The sequence below is a fragment of the Suricata suricatta genome, chromosome 6 (assembly GCF_006229205.1).
Source record: "Suricata suricatta isolate VVHF042 chromosome 6, meerkat_22Aug2017_6uvM2_HiC, whole genome shotgun sequence".
In the NCBI taxonomy this organism is placed as follows: Eukaryota; Metazoa; Chordata; class Mammalia; order Carnivora; family Herpestidae; genus Suricata; species Suricata suricatta.
The window spans coordinates 120,485,629-120,504,951 of NC_043705.1; the positions used below are offsets into that span (position 1 = coordinate 120,485,629).

The window sequence follows — 19,323 nt, forward strand, 5'->3', positions numbered from 1 at the left end:
ATCTACTCAAAGTCATGCCTACTGTACCTCTAAACATTTCATTAAATGCAATAGATAAACCTCTAGCCAGGCTCCTCAGAAAGAAAAGAGCACCCAGATAGACAAAATCATGAAGGAAAAAGGATCTATTACAACCAATCCCTTAGAAATACAAGCAATCATCAGAGATTACTATGAAAAATTATATGCCAACAAACTGGACAACACAGAAGAAATGGACAAATTCCTAAATGCACATGCACTGCCAAAATTCAAACGGGAAGAGATAGAAAGCATGAATAGACCAATAACCAGTGAAGAAATCGAATCCGTTATCAAAAATCTCCCAACGAATAAGAGCCCAGGGCCAGATGGCTTCCCAGGGGAATTCTACAGACATTTAAAGCAGAGCTCATACGCATTCTTCTCAAACTATTCAAAAAAAAAAAAAAAAAAAAAAAAAAAAAAAAAAAAAAAAGAAGGAAAACTTCCAAACTCATTCTAAGAAGCCAGCATCACCCTGATACCCAAACCAGACAGGGACCCAGCAAAAAAAGAGAATTACAGACCAATATCCTTAATGAATATGGGATATCACTTTTTAAAAACAACATACAACTGCTCATGAACTGCTCATGAGGAGATTAGCAGCATCACATGGTATTTTAAGTGACTACTCGTGAGACTGGAACTCACTGCAATAGCAGCTGTGCTACAACAGTACAGTATGGACTGCAGTTCATTTCATGCAGCTATGGTTTAACCACATCTCTGCATTGTTTACATTTCTCTAAACTGCAAATGACACCATGTACAGTCTGTGGGTGCTTCTGGAAGTTCTGATAAATTTTAACATTTTATAATAGATTGGTGTGTATTTTATGGTAGTAATTGATGAAAGACTAGTATCTACATATATTTTATCCACTCATGACATATTTAACTTTAACCATTTTTTTTGGATATGTCTAAGCTACACAGTACATCTAAGAACTTTTCCCAATTGCCACAAATCTGCCTGAAAATTTCTAATATATTTATTCAAAAATTATGCATATTAGTGGTCTGGCAAAGTTCGAACTTATTTTGTCCAAGGATTAACTATAATCTATGACAAAGGTGGCAAGAATATACAATGGGAAAATACAGCCTCTTCAGCACATGGTGCTGGGAAAACTGGGCAGCTACATGTAAATGAATGAAACTACACTTTCTTGCCTCTGATAAACTGGAAATGGGTTAAAGACTTAAAGACCCGAAACCATAAAACTCCTAAAAGAAAACACAGGCAGGAAACTCTTTGACATCAGTTTTAGCAATATTTTTTGGGATGTGCTTCCTCAGGCAAGGGCAACAAAAGCAAAAAACAAACAAATGAAATTACATCCAAAAAGCTTTTGTAGAGCAAAGGAAACCATCAATTAAAAAAAAAATAGTAGTTTAAAAAAAAAGTAGTGAATGGGAGTAAATATTTGCAAATGCTATATCCAATAAGGGGCTAGTAACCAAAATATATAAAGAACTCACACAACTCAATAAGAGAAATAATCTGATTAAAAGGAGTAGAAGACCCGAACAGTCATTTTTCCAAGAGACATACAGATGGTCAATAGACACATCAAAAGATGCTCAACATCACCAGTCATCAGGGAAATGCAAACTGAAATCACAAGATGTCCTCTCATACCTACCAGATGGTTATTTTCGAAGAGACAAGAGATAACAAAGGTTGTTGAGGACATGGAGATAAAGGAAGCCTTGTACATTGCTGGTGGGAATGTACACTGATGTAGCCACTATGGAAAAGAATATGAAGGCTCCTGAAAATATTAAAAATAAAACTACCATATGATGCAGCAATACCACTTCCAAATATTTGAAGAAAACAGAAACACTAATTCAAAGAGATATATGCACCCCTATATTTATTACAGCATCACTATTCAGAAGCAACCCGAGTGTCCATTGACAGATGAATGGACAAGGATGCGGTATCCAGTGAAAGCTTACTTACCTATAAAAAAATGAAATCTTGCCATTTGTGACAACATGGGCAGACCTAAAGGGTATTATGCCAAGTGAAACAAGTCAGAGAAACACCAATACTATATGATTTCACTTATATGTGTAATCTAAAAAAAGAAAATGAACAAACCAGAAACATACTCATAAATAAACAAATTAGTGGTTGCCAGAGGGGAGGAGTAGGAAGTTGGGCAAAACAGGTAAAGAGAGTAAAAGGCACAAACTTCCAGTCTTAATATAAGTCATGGAAATGAAAAAGTCAGTAATAGTGTACTAATGCTGTATGGTGATAGATAGAAACTATACTTATTGTGAGTACTGAGTCATATAATTATTAATGTATAATGTATAATTTTTAATGTACAATTGTCAAATCACTGTTGTATGCCTGAAACCAATAAATTTTTAAAATAAAATAAAAATAAAACTATCCTTCAATTTAAAAAATTTAGAAAAAAAGTAATTTAGGATTTAAATCACTAAAAAATCCATTCCATTGTGTCAATGTACCATAATACGCACATCACCATACTTAAGGATAGTGGTACCTACTGAGACAATTGTGCAAAAGAGTTCCCAGGGATAATGTGACGTATAAATGACATAATGAGAAAAAATTATATATATGAGAAGGAAAAGAGTAAATATACTGATGAACTGCTGAGCTACAAGGAGAAATTATTTCAAATGCAGTTTATTCTTGACATTATTATTAAAAATAAGCATGAGAGGATTAGGGTGTAAGTCAACAAGGTTTATTACATTTTCTACATAAAAAAATACTCTTCCTGTTTTCCTTAAAGTGTCATAGGCTTCAAGATACATTTTTAAGAAAATTACTGACTACACAAGGAGGGACTAAGGAGAGAAATAGAAAAGAATATTTTGAGTATTTTCTAGGCTAGTAAATTATAACTAATTTCATTCATTTCTGCCTTTAAAAAAAAGTCAAATATCAATTGCTAAATAAATAAATAAATAAAAATCAAACTGGAATTTGGGATTCTGAAAAGATCTGAAAAACATACAGCTTTCTCTCCTGGTAGATTGTGAGCTACCAGTGGGTTGTGTGGATTGTGGGTTGAGTTCTCAACTGTCCCTCTATGATGAATACGGACTGGCACTGCCAGGGAAGAATCTGCTAATTACAATAAACAGCAGCTTTAATACACTGAAATCTAACATTCTTTACTTATGGTGTGTGTGGAGGGGGAGGGGATCCGATATATGGATGTTTGAATAAGTATACGGTATGTGAGAACCAGGTTTCTATTAAATAGATTATTTCCCCTAGATACAAGTAGTTTCTTTCCCCACACTTACCTTTTTCAAATGGACAAAGTGGGCTTGAATGATGTCGCCATACCAGACTGGCTCCTCTTGGTTTTCACAAGAAAATAATCTATTTAAAGATCATTGGTAATTACGTTTTGCTATTTTCTCCTGCCTCAAATCTTCTCTTCAAAACATGTTTTCTTCATCAACGGATTCCTCACCAAATCATTGTATTAACCTTATAAATAGTTCTGTTAGCATTTTCAATTGGGTTCTTGTAGATTATCCACTTTAAATGCAGTAAAATACGGCCAAAGGCTAGAGCTTCAACCTGTATGACAGAGTTAGTCTCTTGATGAAGAGACTTTGTGACTTCCTTGGATATTTGGCTAGTTTGGGAAGGGAAGAGGAAAGAGGTTGCCTTTTTACTTGTTCCAGGGTGAGGCTATCCAGTGGAAAGGAGCTTCTTTCTAGGTTTCCCAGCCCCCGCATTACTTAGTGCTTTTCCTCAGAGGCTCTGCACCCTCCAGGTGCTGCTGCTCACACACAGTATCCTCCACACTGTAAATCTTCCGTAAATGTTGGATGGAAATCAAGTTCACCAGGACAGAAGGGATATGTGACTTTATCTAGGAATTTGGATCTCTGGAACTTGTAGCTAGAGTATAAGCGAGGGAGGAATCAAGGGCCACAGGCAGATGCTAGAATCATATCAAAGAATGACAGCCAGTTGTTAAGTGTTTCTTGACAAAAGGTAATACCACCTAGCAAGTACTGATTCGCCAGAAAAACAACTTGTAAGATAAGCCTTGAGATCAGGGTCTCACAACTCCGGCTCTACCGACATTCTGTAGCGGGTAACACCGCTGTGGGGAGCAGTCCTGTGCATCCTAAGGTGGTTAGCAGGGTCCATAGCCTCCGTCCACTAGATGCCAACAGCACCTTTCCACCTGTGACAGCTAGAATCGTTTTCAGGTATCACCGAATGTCTCCTGGGTGGCGCAATCACCCAGGGTCTAGAGCTTTTTGCTGCTGAATCTAACTACCAGTTTATGGAAATAGGAGACAGTTTAACCTGTTACACGTCACTCCAGGGATGACATCAACAAAAGTCACAATGTAGAACACAGGACAAATCACCTAGTTTCATCTATAAACAAACTGCAAAGAAAAAAAAGTTGGGGAAGGGGTTAGGGGGGACCTCAAAGATTAAGAGATTTAATAGAATGCCAATCAAATGCAATGTGTAGATCACGTCTAGAGCCTCATCAAACTCACGTTAAGAAAAAGCACTGGAGAATAACTGGCGAATTTTCAACAAGCTTTCAGAATTAATTCAGGAGAATCTCTTCCAGATGTATATCCTAAAGGACTTACAAACTTTGCTTCAAAGTAATCTGTGCAGGTCGGGGTGTGGGCATGGTGTGGGGGTGCAATGGTAGATAAAATGGGACGGGCTGGAAGTTAATGACAAAAGAATATGAGGTTCATGATACTGCCTACTTTTTCCACGTTTTTGACATTTTTCATAATTGAAAAAAAAAAAGCACAGTAGTGATAACAACAGACCATAATGGAAAGCTGCAGAAAAGCTGGGTGATTTTCAGCAAGAATCACCACGCTACCCTTTGAATGGATGGGCTCAAAAGGAATTTAATTCTCAAGATCTGGAGGTACAGAGTGAACTATTCAAAAAGTTTCCTAATGAAAGTAAAATATGCAGTGTAAGCGGACCCCTTCTCCATACAGAGTGCTACTAGCTGCCTTTAATGATACTTGCATATCACATTCATCACCTGAACTGCAAATGTTCTAGAGATGGAAAAAAGCCTGCTCAGAATAGCATTCTAAACTATCATTGTAATTTGATACAAAGCAGATGAAGTGGGTAGAACAAAGAGGACCATTTTAGGGCTCGTTTTGTAGGCCTTAACTAGAGGGCTGGGTTCAAGGGCACACCACACCAAAGGCTTTCTAAGTTTAACCACAGGACTTAAGGAAAAAAAAAAAAGAGAAACACAAAAGGAATACAACTTAGCTGAAGTACTCATTTTTATAAAAATGTGTTTTATTTTAAAACAAGTCTATAAAAGTAGAAATCACATACAAAAATACAGATTGCTCTGACGTGTTAGCAAAATAGCTTATGGCTGGACTTGAGTTTGGAAGTACTGTGTATCTGAGGGCACCTGGAAATCACAGCCCAACTGGATCCTACCATCAGCCCTTATCACTAATTTGTAAACAGTTATTTCATGTAGCACATTTACCACCTTTTTAACTAGTACAAAATTGAAACATAATCATTTCCTGTGTAACAGCACTGTAAAATATTCTTCCTTAGGTCTGAGCAGATAAGGGCACTTCACACCATTGTTTCTAACATTTAAAAAATCTGACTTAAAAATAATAAACGTTAATAGAAATGATGGGTTTTGGCTTTTTTGGTTCCATTTTGAACATAAGGGAAGGTTATCAGTGTAAATAAGAAGTTAGTGTTTTGTGTTGTCTTTTTTTTTTTTATTTAGTAGAATTTAACCACTTTTCTTATAGCCACCATTAAAAAAAATCACTGCTGCTAACAAAAGGTTCCACACCTGAGTCTTAACTTTTACGCAGGTTCAAGATGTCTTACTGCTTGGAAACTGCACGGAACGTGCATGAGTGCGCATGTAGTCTTCTTACGGGACTCTAGGTCCAGTAACCTTATAAAACAATGGCTTTCAAACAATTTTTGTGGGAGACCATTTTTTTAAAAGGCGATTTAAAATACTTGATTCTAGAGTAATATAAAAATAACTTTAAGAACCTTGGCAATAAAGGAAAACGGCAGGCAACTTCAGTTTGGCATTCTGTACAACATATCAGTAACAAAGACTGCTTACCACCACCTTTCTATAACAAAGTGAGTCCCTCTAAAAGCTAAAGAGTTCACGTAACATAATTTGATCACAAAGTTAGAAGACCAGAATTCTATTTCCTTAGCTAATACAGAATTCTGGGAACAAAGTCCATTAAGGAAACTTCAGGAATGTGCCTTAGAGGGTACTTCAGATTAACCTGTCACAGAAAGTCCCCTCTGGAGCTTTCAAAGTCCATACCAATTCCTTACCTCTGGTTGGTTGGCTGTTTTTTAAAATCTAGGTTTCAAGGTGAATTGCCCAGGACTATTTGCTTCCATGAACCTAACTTCAAATTGAAAGGCTAAGTTGAAATGTGTATTCTTTTTCTATCTCTAGAAGAGATGACCACAAATGCTACTATCCTAGGATTCTTTTGTTCCACTCATCATACAAATAGCTTATTCTTCTATCAGTCTAGGTCTCGTGAAGCAATACTGAAAAATTAAATAGAAGAAAGTTATCATATAGACTGTGAAAAAAAAGGATCTGCTGGCAGTGATTCTTACGCTTGATTCTAAATAGATTGACTAAGAAGGGCACTTGGAAGAGGCGGCTCAAATCTTGCCGCCTAAGGTCTCTTGAAATTATGGGTTCTCCTAAAATTTCAAAAGGCCTAAACCTTGGGCTTTTAAAGGCAAAGAAGCAGGGACAGAAGCTTTTATAGTTACTTAGAAAAAGCAAAACTTCATAGTTTTCTCTCTCGCTGGTTGTCTAATATACTTGCAGAATGAAGGCAAAGGGAAAACCAAGAATAAAATAGCTGAGTGCCCCAGCAAGCGGGCTTCCTGCCTGTTTTCCCCGTTCCAAAGAGGAGACCCCATCCTGCAACAAATCCTTCACAGACAACAGGGCTTCTGCAGGGCCAGCCGGCATTTGATGCCCCATATCTCCTGGTTCGTTTTGTTGCCAGTGGTCGGCCTGGCAATGGTGGTGAAATGGGAAGTATTAATCTGTAGATGAGGAAGGGCTTCTTTTAACAGTTGAAGGGTACCGTCTGGCACGATTCCAAAAACTTGTAGTGTTTTCAGTGTGGGAATTTCTCCAAGTTCACTGGAAAGGAAGAGAGAACTTTCAGAGTAGCAGTATCTATGGTAACCGACACACTAGAGTTATGTGACCCAATTTTTATAATTTGTATCATATTCTATAAAATGCAAACTAAAAATAGAACTTGCAATCAATGATTTGAGAAAACAGCAAAGGTGAATGAAACCAGAACGCACAGACCGTGGCCTCAGACAACATAGCCCTAGGACACATGCAGCTCATTTTGTTAAATTTCTCACAACCTAAAATTCTGAGGTTTACTTAAAATCCAACCATATTTGCTTCCTTTCTCCATTCTTGACTTCAAATGAAAGGCGTTACCGTGTTATGAGAAGTTAGTGGCAGTGACGGTAAAGAATCACCACAGGTTACATGTAATTTCAAAATATGCACTTGACCTTTAGCTGAACTACGCCCTTCCTCTCAAAAGATCAGCAGCAAAAGTTAAGGTAACTTCTTAATAAGTCTGTTACCTGTGATAAAACCTAACAGTGACATCACTAAAATCTTTTAGACAGTTGGGTGCAGATGGAAAAAATAAATAATCACACCTTTTCTACACGAGGCAAGAGCCGTCTGGCTTCTCCACACGTTACCATTTTTATTTTTATTTTTTAGTCACATATAGGCCAATCCTCTTCTCAGGCATTTCCCATTACGTGAAATACAACTCTGTCAACAGTGAAATTCTGGGCCACAAAAAAGCGAGCCTGTTTCTCCAAAGTAAATACTTTTAGGTAATGATTCTTTCTTCTTAACCCAGATCTATCTGCTTAGAAATTCATCTCTCTGATCTGTATTTGCTCCAGGTTGGGACACACAGTACAAAGTCTTAGGAAAGGGAATATTTGGTTTGGAATATCAACAAAATCCCACTGCAGATCAATGAACACATCGGTGACCCAGAGTCAGAAGCATCCTTTATATTTTTATTTTGCTGGTAATGAGTAAAAACCCAAACTTTCCTCACAGTTATTGTCACCTTGCGTCCAATCTTTCTTCTTTCCAGCCTATTCTATATACCAGTGCCCAAGGCATCTTCCTAACGCCTGGCTCAGATTATGTCACCCCCGCCCACCCACCGACTCCAAAGCCTTTGATGCCGCCCTCCTGTTTGTGGGACTCAAACTGTTCAGCTGGCCTTAGGACTTTCCATGTTCAAGTTCTCGCAGCCACCCCACTACCCTCTCAATGTATTTATTCTACATTCAACAAAGCAGATTAACACCACAGATGTCCAATACATGTTAGCTGAATAAAGATAAAGGGCACTTTAGAAAATACAAGTACTATCTAAATAAAAGAAATCTGCTGGGTGTTCATAAAAGGCCAATAAGATCTAGAGGTTACAACAGAAACCACAGAAAACAGGGAAGAGCAAACTGCTGTTCTTGAAGTAAACTAACCTCTGGACCATAAAAGACGGAAGGGCAAAGAAAGGTCACAATTCATAGATGTTCACACTCGCCATCGCTTAAGATGACCACAATTCTGCCCCAACCTTAAATCCCTCTTCCGTGAAACCTAAGTATTTGAGAACTTTGTAATGAGAACTCAAATTAGCCAAACCATAAGTCATTCGACAGTGGACAGTGTCAGAAGCAGGACTAGGGGCAGCAGCAAGGAAAGGAGGTACAGCGATGGCAGAGGAGGAAATGTTCCTGCAGCAGCTCTGGGAAGGAGGCTCAGCGGGGAAGGACAGGACAGCAGAGTCTCAGAGGACACTCAGGTGTCCCAGCTGAAAAAGGAGGGAGCTGCAGACGATGGACCATCCCCAAGTCAAAAGAGCAGAAAGTCTTCAAAATTTTAAGGAGACCAAAAAAGTAAAGAACATCGAAAGCCCCTTAGTACATGTGTCGTTTACAACAAAGCAAAACGAATTTATAAGCATCTTCTCAGACTGAAAAGCCACTAAAGGCCAGAGAATAGAAAGGAATCGTGAAGAGCAACTGTTTCTAACTTAGGAAGTATAAACAGACACTGGTAACGCCTTTACTATCTGCTGAGTCTCCGTAAACAGAAGATATTATAGACTCCTTCACACGTTCACACCTCACCTCCACTACATGATCCTGTGTTCCTTATAAAATTTAATAAATGCCTAACCATGAATTCTGCCTACCACAGACTTTTTATTTAGTCTTTCCTAGTGTCAGATCAGTTTGCTATCTCCAGCTTCGCTCTTTTACTTGAATGAGAAATACGGAATAATCAGAAGAGAGTTCATACATAGGGGATAAGATCAACTCAGGCACAAGAGAACAGACATGAGGCGGACATATCCGGAGGAAGAAAAACCCAATTTCTAGAGCACTATTATTACAGAAGTCATTCAAATATTCTTGTCCCATTTCTGAGATAAGAAAAATTCTTTAGCATAAACGGCTTTCTAAAAATGACTGAGGATCCTAGAATTCTTACTATGAATTTCAAATACATCAGCTGCCAGAATGAAACTAGAAAGAATAACATTTTATCTTAAGAAACTTCTAAGGATAGGGTACAAGCAAGCTCATCTTAATGGATTCAGAAGGTAAAGCAATGTACGTACTATTTACATAATGGCCCGAAGAAACATACTCTTTTACCTTAAACTTCAAGCAGAGCATCTCTTCTTCTTACTCTTTTTTCTGTTATTCTTTTTTGGTGGTCTGGTTTGTAATTAACTCCTGATGCCCCTATCTGTCTCATTTCAAGATAAGATTCAGACAAGTCACAAGAAGACAGTGAGGGTTCTAACGTTGGTCTGTTGTGACCTGAGGTCTGTAGCCTTGACCCTCAAGTCACCCTGCCTGCAGGAAGTACACCGTGCAAGTGTTACTATCCTACCTGACAAAAAGTACTGAACCGTGAGAGTTCACAGCCTCCCCTTAGCTCTGCTCAAGAAAGACATAGTTGGGGATTACCAGCTTAGCCTCTTTTTCTGGAGAGAGAGAACAAAAGTGAGACATCTGGCGAGCTTCTCTTGAGAAAAGCAACCAATTGAGAAAAGCAACCAAAACATACTGATTGCTACAGTCCCCAGGGGGCTGCACAGGCAATGGGGTCAAAGCCCAGAGGGCAAGGACAGGAAAGACAGAAGACAGACACACCTTTCTGGGTAGACGCCAGAGGCTCCTAGGAGTTCTGGATACTAGAAAGGGCAGGAGATTTCAGTAGCAGTTCCATGGATATGAATTTATACCCTACCCCTCAGAGCCATGGAAGTAAACCCTGGCAGCCCTGTTAGGCAGTGCTTTTTCAAATGAGAAACCAGTGGAAACCCTGAGCCCCAAGGTTAATTAAAAATATAATTACTGGACTCTCTAATTCTACTAGTTAACCCTATAGAGCTGAAGTATCTGATTTATTAATTCTTAAACCAATTCAGAAGATTCAAACCAATCATTCAAGGACTACATAAATTCTGTTCAAATTTACCACCCTTCTTTGGTCGAAGCCAGAGGCTAAATTACCTCATTTGGATAGTGAGCTACGAGGTGGGCAGTGTCATTCAGGGCACACTGGCTGGAATAAGAGAGAAGGGCACCTGACCAAATTCAAGACACTGACTTCTTGTGGTTTTCAATGAAATTGCTATGCATTTACATTCTACATGAGGAAGGATTTTCCAGCCCTTTGGGGATAAAAGAAACTTTTTAAAAATAAAATATTATTATTACTGGGATGACTTGAACACAGTGCTTCCTAAAAGAAAGATCAGACTTCTTTTTCCTTTGTGCAAACATTTGTGGAAGTTCCTGAGCAGGTAACCCTCCTACGAGCTACCAGATTAGATACAGACTATTTACATCTGTCCAGAAAGCCTAGTACATAGACCTGGCTCAGCCATTAACTTACTTTACAGCTCTGGGTGAAGACCGTTCTCTCTTCCGGACTTCAATCCCCTCCTATTCCAAGACAGCATGGACTCTTCTGATATTCACCATTTACATGCTGCCATTCTTCCCAGTCCCTGACCACCATCCAGAACAGCCATCACTAGGAAGATTACAGAACTTTCCTCTAAGTCCAGAGGGAGGCTTTCACAGTCAACCGGAGCTGATTTGAACAATATGGAGGGAAATAAAAACCTCCACTGGATCTGCCTCCCAGTTATTACTTGGAGCTCCCTGGAGGTAAAAACTGTCTTCTTTTGCAAATCTCCCAGATACTAGTATAGTACTGTAATATCTAAAGCTGCTTCTAGGTAAATAATAATTGTTTAGTAAACTATCCCAATCAACTCAACTTTCCGAGGTCTTTTAAAACTTTTTTTTTAATGTTTTATTTATTTTTGATACAGAGAGAGACAGAGCATGAGAGGGGGAGGGTCAGAGAGAGAAGGAGACACAGAACCGGAAGCAGGCTCCAGGTTCTGAGCTAGCTGTCAGCACAGAGCCTGATGCGGAGCTTGAACCCACGAACGTGAGATCTGACCTGAGCCGAAGTCAGAGGCTTAACCGACTGAGCCACCCAGGCGCCCCTCCTAGGTATTTTAAACAAAAAAATTTTGCCGTGGTTTTTCTATTTTGCTGGTCTTCCTTAACCTATTTGTGGCCCACCAATATTGATGCTCAAGTTTTTAAATCTGCTATTAATAATAACAGGTATTAACAAGCAACATCTCCTTCCTCCCTGTCTTCCAGTTTTAGACAATGAAAATACTTACAGTAAAGTTTCAGGTATGATATCATAGCAGCGGCTGAGTGACAGATGTTGGAGGTAGTTGAGCTGGTAAAATTCTGGAAAGCAGTCATTCTTCAGCATGATACTATCACTGTAAGAAAGCAGAAGAAAAGAGTCCAAACCTATCCATCAATGTAGATGGGGAAGCCCCAACGAGCAGACCGCGCGGTTCCTTCAACATGTTAAGATCCTTTCCTCCTTCAACGAGCAGTCACACTTTTCCATTTTTGTTTGAAAAGAAATAAATGAAAAAATACCTTAAGTCTAGGTGGACAAGATTGGGGCATCTTCCAACTAAGGTAGAGACATCTAGGGGAAAAAATGATGGGCACGATTAAATGAGGAACAGCACAAGGATATCTACTATTAACACGATCTTTAACATTGTGCTAATAAAACTTTGGAATGACGCAATTAGTCACACTTTTAGAAACAAAACAAAATTATCATCTTGGTGTAGAAGATTTTTGAACCCAGAAAAATCGAAGAGAATCAACTGGAAACAGTAGGAGAGCTATGTAATACAACAGGTTAATGACAATCCATAGTTTATCCATATATCTGCAAACACTGGCCAGGGAAGAAAAGAAAACAAAAAATCCCATTTGCAATAGCAAACACCGCCATACATAAACACCATGTTATAGAGGTAGCACTTAAAATCAATATGGGAAATCATGGATTATTTTTAAAAATGGTATTGCTACCAAAGGCAGAAAAAGACCTATCTCTCCAACTCAAATAATATTTCCAAATAAATTCCATACATTACAAGAAGTCCTAAATGCAAAAACATGAGTAATCTTTCACTGCATCTTGAGACAGGTAAGGCTTTTCTAAATACAAAAGAACACAAAAAGGAAACACTGACAATTTACTACATAAAAATTTTAACTCTACTGTGTTAAAGCAACACAAAATAAACAGAATTAAAGAAGTGTCAGAAAACTGGGAATGTTATCAACATACAATGGAGAGTTAATGGTCTTATTTAAAGAGAGGAGAAAGCTAAATACAGAAAACAGGTAAAGAACATGAAGAGATACTTGGCAAAACAGAGATACAAATGGAGCAAGAAAAGTGAAATAAAATTAAAACATTGCTTTTCAGCCATCAAATGAAAAAAAATCCTATCCTAATACCCAGAATCGATGAAATATAATTAAACAGATCCCACATACACTGCAAGTGGGTATTTACTTTTATGCAGACTTTCAGGGGAGCAAATGGATTGTTTTTAGGGTGAACAGCTTCTTTGTGTGTGTGTGTGTGTGTGCGCGCGCGTGTGCGTGTGTGTGTGTGTGTGTGTGTGTGTGTGTGTGTGTGTCTGTGTTCTGAGCATTATACACTCAGCTCTTTGGTTCAGTAATTCCACTTTTAGAAAAACAATTAGGTGTGCATGAAGATATTCATTTTAGCATAGCTATAACAACCCTTCCCCCAAGTATTTTAATCCATTAACCTCCATCCATTCTGTGGAACACAATGCCAATGATGGGGATTCAAAAGCTTTTTTTCTTTTTGATGTTTATTATTTTTTTTAACGTTTTTATTTATTTTTGAGAGGGAGAGAGAGACAGTGTGAGCAGGGGAGGGTCAGAGAGAGAAGGAGTCCCAGGATCTAAAGACAGGCTCCAGGCTCTGAGCTAGCTATCAGCACAGAGCCTGACATGGGACTCGAATCCACAAACTACTTTTGATACAGAGAGAGACAAAGCATGAGAGGGGGAGGGACAGAGAGAGAAGGAGACACAGAATCTGAAGGAGGCTCCAGGCTCTGAGCTGTCAGCACAGAGCCTGATGCGGGGCTCCAACCCATGAACGTGAGATCTGACCTGAGCCGAAGTCGGAGGCTTAACCGACTGAGCCACCCAGGCGCCCCTGGACTTGCATTTTAAACCATCTCCTCAACACACCCACTGTGATATGTGACAGGCATCTCAAATTCCTGCCTAAAAGCGAAACTTCTCTAAATCTGCCCCTTCCCTAAGGCTTTCTGTCCCTGAGAAAGTGCTAAAGTCACCCAACCAAGTGCTTAGGCCGAAACCCTGGGAGTCACACTCCACTGTTTTCTCACACCCCACATTCAGTCTGCTACCAGAGCCTGTTCTGTTGGCTTTTTAATGACTGATCGTTTCTGGCCACCTCCAAAGTCACCACCCGAGGCTCTTACAGCCTCTTCTCAAGAGGGCACTGGAAGAAGACTTTTAAAGGTGAGTCAGATCGTATCACATCATTTCCTGCTCAAAATGCTACCATGGCTTCCCATCTCACTCAGAAAAATTCTGAACAAAGCTCTGCCTCCGCTTACAGAAGCCTGGGCTATCTTACCTCCTATCACTGTCCTCCTTGCTCCCTCTCACACACCGGCTCCCATATCAAGGCTTTCGCACTTGCTGGTCCTCAGTTCTAGAATGTTCATTCCTCAGTTATCTATACAGCTCATGCCTTTCACTCAGTCAGGCCTCTGCTCAAGCGTCACTTCCTCAGAGAGGCCCTGTCTATGGACATTCCATCTGAAAATAACCGCTCCCCGGCCTGTGCTCTGCCCGGGCACCCTGCTCCGCTCGCCTCCCTCCATCTCCTCTCCTTTCATCACGTGTAGTCATCTGTTGGATGCCTGGCTCCCCCACAACGTGAGCTGCACGGGGGTGACTGCATCGGTTTTGTTCAAGGCCACAGCCCCCCCTTCTGGAACAGGGCTCTGTGCATCGCAGGTGCTCAATAAACATTTGTTTAATGAGGGACTAAAAAACGAAGAAGTGCACAGTATAATTTTGAGTGACCCACCGCCTAGCCAGCCAATCAGTCATCAACAAAACTCAAAATCAGATACAATCTTATTTTGATGCCACCCAGGAAAGAATAAAACCTTGGAGTGGGGTGGTAAAACTGGTGAGTCTCCAGTCCTCACTTAAGCCCTGGCCATCCCTCAGCAGAAAGGGTTAGGAAACAGCAGTCACTGCTTTGGAGTGTAGACTCTCTCTACACACGATCCCCTTCATTTCGCCACTAACTGGTGATCTGCCTGAGCCAGAAGGCATCTTAACAACCCCCCCAAAATCTAACCTGTCATTTTAGGGGAGAGGCGATTTCATCTAGAGAAGTCAAGGTCACATCCAAGACAAGAGCTGTGTCCTCTAGACCTCGGTCGGCGCTTCCCTTCTGCCCCAGGGGGAGGTCGGCGGGGGCATAACAGCCAACAATTACTGCACTCCCACCAGCGTCAGCACAACTCACAGAGACAGGCTCCACTACCCCCTCCATTTTACTCACGAGGAAACTGAGGAACAGGGAAGGTTAGCAACTTGCTCAAGGCTACGAAGTCAATGGCAGACAAGGAATTTGAACCCGGGCAGACCAGCACCAGTCTAGGAGCTCCAATGACATTTATATTATCTTCTAAATAGTGCAGCAGTGTGTGCTATTGTTAAGGACATTAAAAAAATCTCTGATTCCCCCAGTATAATTAAGAAATCACATACTTCAACTTAAACTCTAGGTCTTTGTCCTTGCCCTAAATATGTCTAGCAAGCAGGATTTTATTACCTATTATTCTTGCCAAAGCTTGGTAAACAGGCTCTCCATTCTTTTCCAGAGGAACAAAGAGAAGTGTTTTAGGCCAAACTTGGGACAAATTACCAGCAGCTCGCCTACAGCAGCGTTCCCCGACCTTGCGCCTAGAACCTCGTTCTTTCAGAAACAGTCTCAACAAAGAGACCGCAAATTCAGATATGAGACACTGCCTTTCCTTCTCTCGGGGATGGGCAGAGACCTAGTGGTGAGATTCAATGCGAAGAGGCTGCTTGCTAGTGGGAGTTTAAAACCCCTGGAAGGCAAGTTGGCAAGAACTACCCAGAGCTTAAGAACAGAGCCTAAGAACCCACCCTTAGAAATGCACTCAAAGGTCTGTCTATCCATGACTGGGTTGTTTATAAAAGGAAAAAACCTGGAAAGACCCTAAAAGTCCATTACAAGGAGATCAAGTGAAGGAATTATTATTGAATCAATACAAACTATTCCGTATCTATTTGATGGAATATCACACAGCCACCGACTATGACGTGGCGGAACTACTAAAAACAGGATTATCGGGGGGGGGGGGTTACAAAGTACTTCACGCACTACATCCCACTTTAAAAAACACTTTTATGTAGGAAAAAAAGCAGCAGGATGTTAGATTACTGACTACTTTTCTTGCTGTTTTACTTACATCTTCTGTATTTGTATATAACAATGTAATCAGATTTAAAGGGGGAAAATGTAGAACACAACTACTGTGTGTATAGGAGACTGGTAAGAGAAACCCCACTTCTACAGATGTCGAGAGAAAATAATCCCCCGTCCGAAGGCGTGTGGACGTGAGCACAGGCAAAGGACTCGACGTCCTGGCTGCGCCCAGGAATCTAGCCCCTCGATACAGCCCGGTACATCGTACGTGGCAGAAGACACATCTTGTCCTGGAGAAGCAGGTCTCAAATCCTACTTATAGTCTAAGAAGATACACTCTGCAAATGTGTGACTCAAATCATTCAAACTATAATAAACACTGGAATAAATAAAGCACTGTTATGAGCTAACATCAAGTCATAAAGGTACGGCTGAGGTGCGCTGCCGGCTCCAGGGCTCTGCGTGGCCCGCGGCCTGAGCGCCCAAGGGGAGGCCATCAACAAAGCCCGTGCCATTTGCAAACATCTCTGCAAATCAAGGTTCTGCCAATATTAGACGATTAACGCACAACTGAATGTTGAGGATTATAAAGAGTGTTAGCTATCACACGTGACCCCGTATTCAACCAAATAATGTCATCAGCTTCTTAGGCGGCATGAAGAAGAGTTGTCAAATGAACTTATAATAGGTCTTAGAACAGGGTTCTATAAACCTTGGCACTACTGACAGTTTGGGTCAGATTATCTTTTTGTGTTCTTCTGCGTCCTGCGCATTGCTTCCCAGCATTCCCTGCCTCTGTCCACCAAACGCCAGTAGCATCCCTACAGCTGTGACCATCACAAATGTCTCCAGATGTCCCCGAAAGCCCCCTTTGGAGGAAAACTGCCCCTGGCTGAGAACCACCTCTTACTACTGATCAAACACTGCATTCATCTATTCTATGTTGGGGGTCTCACCTAATAATTCAGCTGATTAAAAGTTCTGCTTAAAAGTAAATTGGTGTATTTTTTTTCGAATGTTTTTTAATGTCTATTTATTTTTGAGAGAGACAGAGTGCAACCAGGGGAGAGGCAAACAGAGGGAGACAGAATCGGAAGCAGGCTCTAGGCTCTGAGCGGTCAGCACAGAGCCCGACACAGGGCTCGAACTCACGAACTAGGAGATCATGGCCTGAGCTGAAGTCAGAAGCTTAACCGACTGAGTCACCCATGTGGCCAAAAGTCAATTGGTTTAAGGCACAAAGACGTTTACTTCTGGGTTATGGATTTAAATCTTGATGCTACCCCACCAGCGTGTCTGTCGCCTAACCCTTCCGATCAGCTGCTACCTCCTCTGAACAAGGGGAATGCGAACACGCGTACTGGACTGAGACACGGCACTGAGAAGCTCTGCAGTCAACGAAACCTCCTGCTGGAGTGGTCGCTGAGAAGGGCCCAGTGCCCGGTGGGTCTTACCTGATCTCTGGAGATTCTTTCGGTAGCCGCTGAGGTTCAGCTGGGTGATGGTCTCTGACACGTGCGCGACGGCCACTTGCACGTGCTTCTCAGTGAAGTCAAAGCACCAGGAGAGGTTCAGCTCATCCAATCTGCACAGGGGGGACATGAGAATGAAGCCACGACACAGGAGTGAGCTCTGCAGGGAGCACTCTCTCAAGCTGCGAAGAAACCACAAAGCCATAGAGACACTCCTTGCCCTTTCATGCCCAGAACCTCTCTCTGCTTCTCCAAGCTGCTACCTAGCTTTGCTCACCTGAAACTGCCTCCTCCCTGACACACGGCCCTGCCCAGGTTTGCCTCAGAAAGTTGCCTTAGTGAGTGCTGCCCCCTTCTGGAGATGGAGGGAACAGTCTCCTCTAGATGGCTCACACTCAGGACAGGACTAGATACACGGAGATGCTCTAGGCTGTTTTCTTTTTCAACCAACTGTGTTGTTAGCAAACAACCAGAGATCCATGGATCTTACCATGGATTCCCAATAAAGAAATGCTGACATTGCAAAGAGCCACTTCGTCTTATCTGGCCTCTGCTAACGGAGTAAATGGAAGGATTCAAAGACAATATCCAACCATTAAACCACGCACCCCATTCCTGACATAGCTGAATAAATGTAGGGTCACACATTTTACCTCACTGAATACATTTTTATCCAAAGGTAATCTACTTTCAACAGATCATTAAAGAGACATACGGGGCACCTGGGTGGTTCATCAGTTAAGTGTCTGACTTCGGCTCAGGTCATGATCTCATGGTTGGGGAGTTCGGGCCCCAGGTCGGGCTCTGTGCTGACAGCTCAGAGCCTGGAAGCTGCTTTGTATTCTGTGTCTCCCTCTCTCTCTGCCCCACCCCTGCCTGTGCTCTGTCTCTCTCTTTCTCAAAATAAAAAATAAACATTGGAAAAAATTAGATTAAGGATTATTAAAAAGGACGCACACACAAATGTACACACACAACACAGTATTGTGTATTCTGTGAGCCATGTCCCCCTCCCATTTAGTAATATCTGTAACTGTAGCATTTACTAATATATTGACATCAATACATGATACAAACGATATTTTTAATGGAGCCACCCAAATTTGTACTATTTGCATAAGTTAGGTCTACAGGTATCATCAGGAAAAAGCTTGACTCAACAGTCAGGTATAAACAGACTAATTTCAATCATACTGTTGACAAACACATGACTAGATTTTCCTCATTTTAATAGTAAAAACAGGAGGGGATCACTACCCAAGTAGCTTCAGCAAAGCCTGTGATCTGGCTCCTGGGCTTGAACAGAAAGTTCAGAGGCTAAAGGACGCTGCATTACCATCAGGAGTGCAGAGTTAGGAACAGCTCAAGAAATAGATTCAATTCTACTCTCATGGGAGGGATAGTTGGATGTTTACCAAAACAGTTCTATAATCAAGTCTTGCATTGTTCTTACTTGGAACAGCTGCTCAGCAAAGTCTTCAGGGCAGATTCGGAGAATCCAGAACACCCAGAAAGATTCAGTCGCACTAAATTTGAGTTCTGTGCAAGATTGCTGGAAAAAGAGGAAAATGTCAGAGGAACACCAATATGACACTATTATCCAATTAATAAGCATTCTGAGGAAAGGAGGCTAGAGAAGTTAAGTACTCAAACACACAGGCCTTGGAGCCAGAAGTGAGTTTCAACTCATGTCTGTAGGACACCAAATAGGATGCTTTGCCTCAGTTTATTCATCTGTGAAATGGCAGTATCAGTACCTTCTTGGTAGGGTTGTTAAGATTAAA

General features: G+C 40.9%; 1 protein-coding gene across 1 annotated transcript in view; it reads right to left on the minus strand.

The window, feature by feature from the left end:
- Positions 1–5,326: 5,326 nt before the first annotated feature.
- SKP2 (S-phase kinase associated protein 2) overlaps positions 5,327–19,323 on the minus strand; it is a 32,303-nt gene continuing 18,306 nt past the window's right edge. Inside the window, exons 6-10 of the mRNA XM_029940991.1 lie at positions 18,993–19,091; positions 17,522–17,652; positions 12,155–12,206; positions 11,881–11,988; positions 5,327–7,232 (exon numbers count right to left, since the gene is read on the minus strand). Of these exons, the coding sequence (XP_029796851.1) occupies positions 7,019–7,232; positions 11,881–11,988; positions 12,155–12,206; positions 17,522–17,652; positions 18,993–19,091 (604 nt within the window). The 3' untranslated portion in view covers positions 5,327–7,018. The remainder of the gene's footprint in view (positions 7,233–11,880; positions 11,989–12,154; positions 12,207–17,521; positions 17,653–18,992; positions 19,092–19,323) is intronic.